Below are 2,500 nucleotides of genomic sequence, written 5' to 3'. Positions count from 1 at the left end.
TTCTCCACAAAGGGAGGGGTTAGCAAGGGAGCGTTGACATCTACAATCTCACTACTTGATGATGCTAAAATACTTTATATAATAAATAAAGTCTTGTGTCTCTTGCCAGGCCGACATAGTAAAAAGAAAGTGTTCTTAAACCTGCAGTGTGTAGAATTTTGGTTTTTATTTCCTAGCAGATTTTGTAGAAAGTAATTATAATACCCATAAGTATATTTAATTTAGTGTATAATAGCTGACATTTTTTTTTGAATTATTATTTTTTCCCTTAGAAAGGCTCTCATATATGTCCATATTTCTGCATATCTTGGACCAAAGCCTAGTGCCGCCATTTTGAAAGTGTCATAGTTGGAATGTCATCAGGTGTATTGTTTAAAATGTAGAATTGTTCTTGTCCTTGAAGGCCACTGTAGCTTCTGTTATTATTCTAAAGGGGTGGGGTTACCCAGGGAGCGTTGCATTCTAGAACTTTGTAGAACTTTCTTGATGATGTCATATTACACACTGCACCTTTAATTACCTGTCTTAGCTAAATGAAGGCAAGAGAAAAAGACACATGAGTAGGCTATAAGGTTTTTCTCACGGTTGAGTATAATGTATTTCTTGTGCTAAAATCTTACGTAGGACAGCTATAGTATAATAGACGTCGTAAGTATAAGTTATGTCTTACGCTGATCGTCTGTTGAGCTTGGTGTCTTTCAGAGCGAAGATGTGAACTGTTCCTTTGTCACTGGAGGCACAGAGGAAGGACGAGTCATGGGAGAAGTTGATGCTGGAAGAGAGAGAGAGAGAGAGGGAGAGAGGGAGGGAGAGAGGGAGGGAGAGAGAGAGGGAGAGAGAGAGAGAGAGAGAGAGAGAGAAGCAATGTGAGATTCTGAACAATACATTTTCTATGATTAAAAATAACTGAAAAAAAGCAATTGAAAAAAATATATGATTGTTTTCTCTGTTTTCATATCTGCACCAATAATTTCTTCTCGACACAGATATCTGTTGCAAGAGTCATATTTATGTCTTTGTGAGCGAAAAAAAAAAACGCATTTGTGACTCGTAGCGGCAGATTCAAGCTGATAGTTATTGGCTCATCATTAAAATATCCAAGATAGCAGGCTAACTATCGACATTCACACGAGGCAAGGTGGGTGAAGTGTCTTGCCCAAGGACACAGCAACCATGACACAGGTGGCAGGGCGGGGATCGAACCGCCAACCAGTGGCGTGCACAGAAATTTTTGGGGGCAGTTGCTCAGTGAAAAATAAGGGCACTTTGTGCAGCATAACAACAAGGCATAAGTCTACTTTTTCTGCAGGCAGTTGGGGCTCTCTGAGCCAAATAACACAATATTTCTGTCTGTCTGTCTGTCTGTCTGTCTGTCTGTCTGTCTGTCTGTCTGTCTGTCTGTCTGTCTGTCTGTCTGTCTGTCTGTCTGTGTCTCTATCTGTCTGTCTGTCTGTGTGTGTGTCTGTGTATTCACCAGTAAAGAGTAGCAGGGTCTGTGCCTCTCCGTAGCTCCACTAGCTTGTCCCTGTGTCTGTCTGTCTGTCTGTCTGTCTGTCTGTGTCTCTATCTGTCTGTGTGTCTGTGTATTCACCAGTACAGAGTAGCAGGGTCTGTGCCTCTCCGTAGCTCCACCAGCTTGTCCCTGTGTCTGTCTGTCTGTCTGTCTATCTGTCTGTCTGTCTGTCTGTCTCTCTATCTGTGTGTCTGTGTGTCTGTATGTATGTCTGTCTGTCTGTCTGTCTGTCTGTCTGTCTGTGTGTCTGTGTATTCACCAGTAAAGAGTAGCAGGGTCTGTGCCTCTCCGTAGCTCCACCAGCTTGTCCCTGGTGGTTGTATCAAAGAGCCGTATGAGCGTTCCCTTCCTGGAGGCTGATGCTGCCACGCTGCCCGGCTGGTTCAGGGCCACACACGCTATCTCACTCTGGTGGGCGTTTATGGTGAAGGGGGCTGAGGAGGTACCAGGCTTAGTGTTGGAGAGGTCCTATGGAGAAATATACAAGAGATTAGGTTAGGACATACAGTATCTCACAAAAGTGAGTAGACCCCTCACATTTCTTCAAATATTTCATTATATCTTTCCATGGGACAACACTGAAGAAATGACACTTTGATACAATGTAAAGTAGTCAGTGTACAGCTTATATAACTGTGTAAATTTATTGTCGCCTCAAAATAACTCGACACACAGCCATTAATGTCTAAACTGAAGGCAACAAAAGTGAGTACACCCCTGAGTGAAAATGTCCAAATTGGGCCCAAAGTGTCAATATTTTGTGTGGCCACCATTATTTTCCAGCACTACCTTAACCCTCTTGGGCATGGAGTTCACCAGAGCTTCACAGGTTGTCACTGGAACCCTCTTCCACCCATTCATGACAACATCACGGAGCTGGTGGATATTAGAGACCTTGTGCTCCTCCATCTCTCGTTTTAAGAAGCCCCAAAGATGCTCAATAGGGTTTAGGTCTGGAGACATGCTTGGCCAGTCCATAACCTTTAC

The 2,500-nt window shown here is 43.2% G+C and overlaps 1 protein-coding gene across 1 annotated transcript in view; it reads right to left on the bottom strand.

The window, feature by feature from the left end:
- wdr45 (WD repeat domain 45) overlaps positions 1-2,500 on the bottom strand; it is a 21,981-nt gene that overhangs the window by 2,863 nt on the left and 16,618 nt on the right. The window contains exons 8-9 of the mRNA XM_080054780.1: positions 1,773-1,981; positions 671-772 (exon numbers count right to left, since the gene is read on the bottom strand). Coding sequence (XP_079910906.1) covers positions 671-772; positions 1,773-1,981 — 311 coding nt within the window. The remainder of the gene's footprint in view (positions 1-670; positions 773-1,772; positions 1,982-2,500) is intronic.

The sequence above is a fragment of the Ammodytes marinus genome, assembly GCF_949987685.1.
Source record: "Ammodytes marinus genome assembly, contig: scaffold_161, whole genome shotgun sequence".
In the NCBI taxonomy this organism is placed as follows: Eukaryota; Metazoa; Chordata; class Actinopteri; order Uranoscopiformes; family Ammodytidae; genus Ammodytes; species Ammodytes marinus.
Note: the sequence above shows the minus strand (reverse complement) of the source record. Positions and strands in the feature narration are given on the sequence as shown.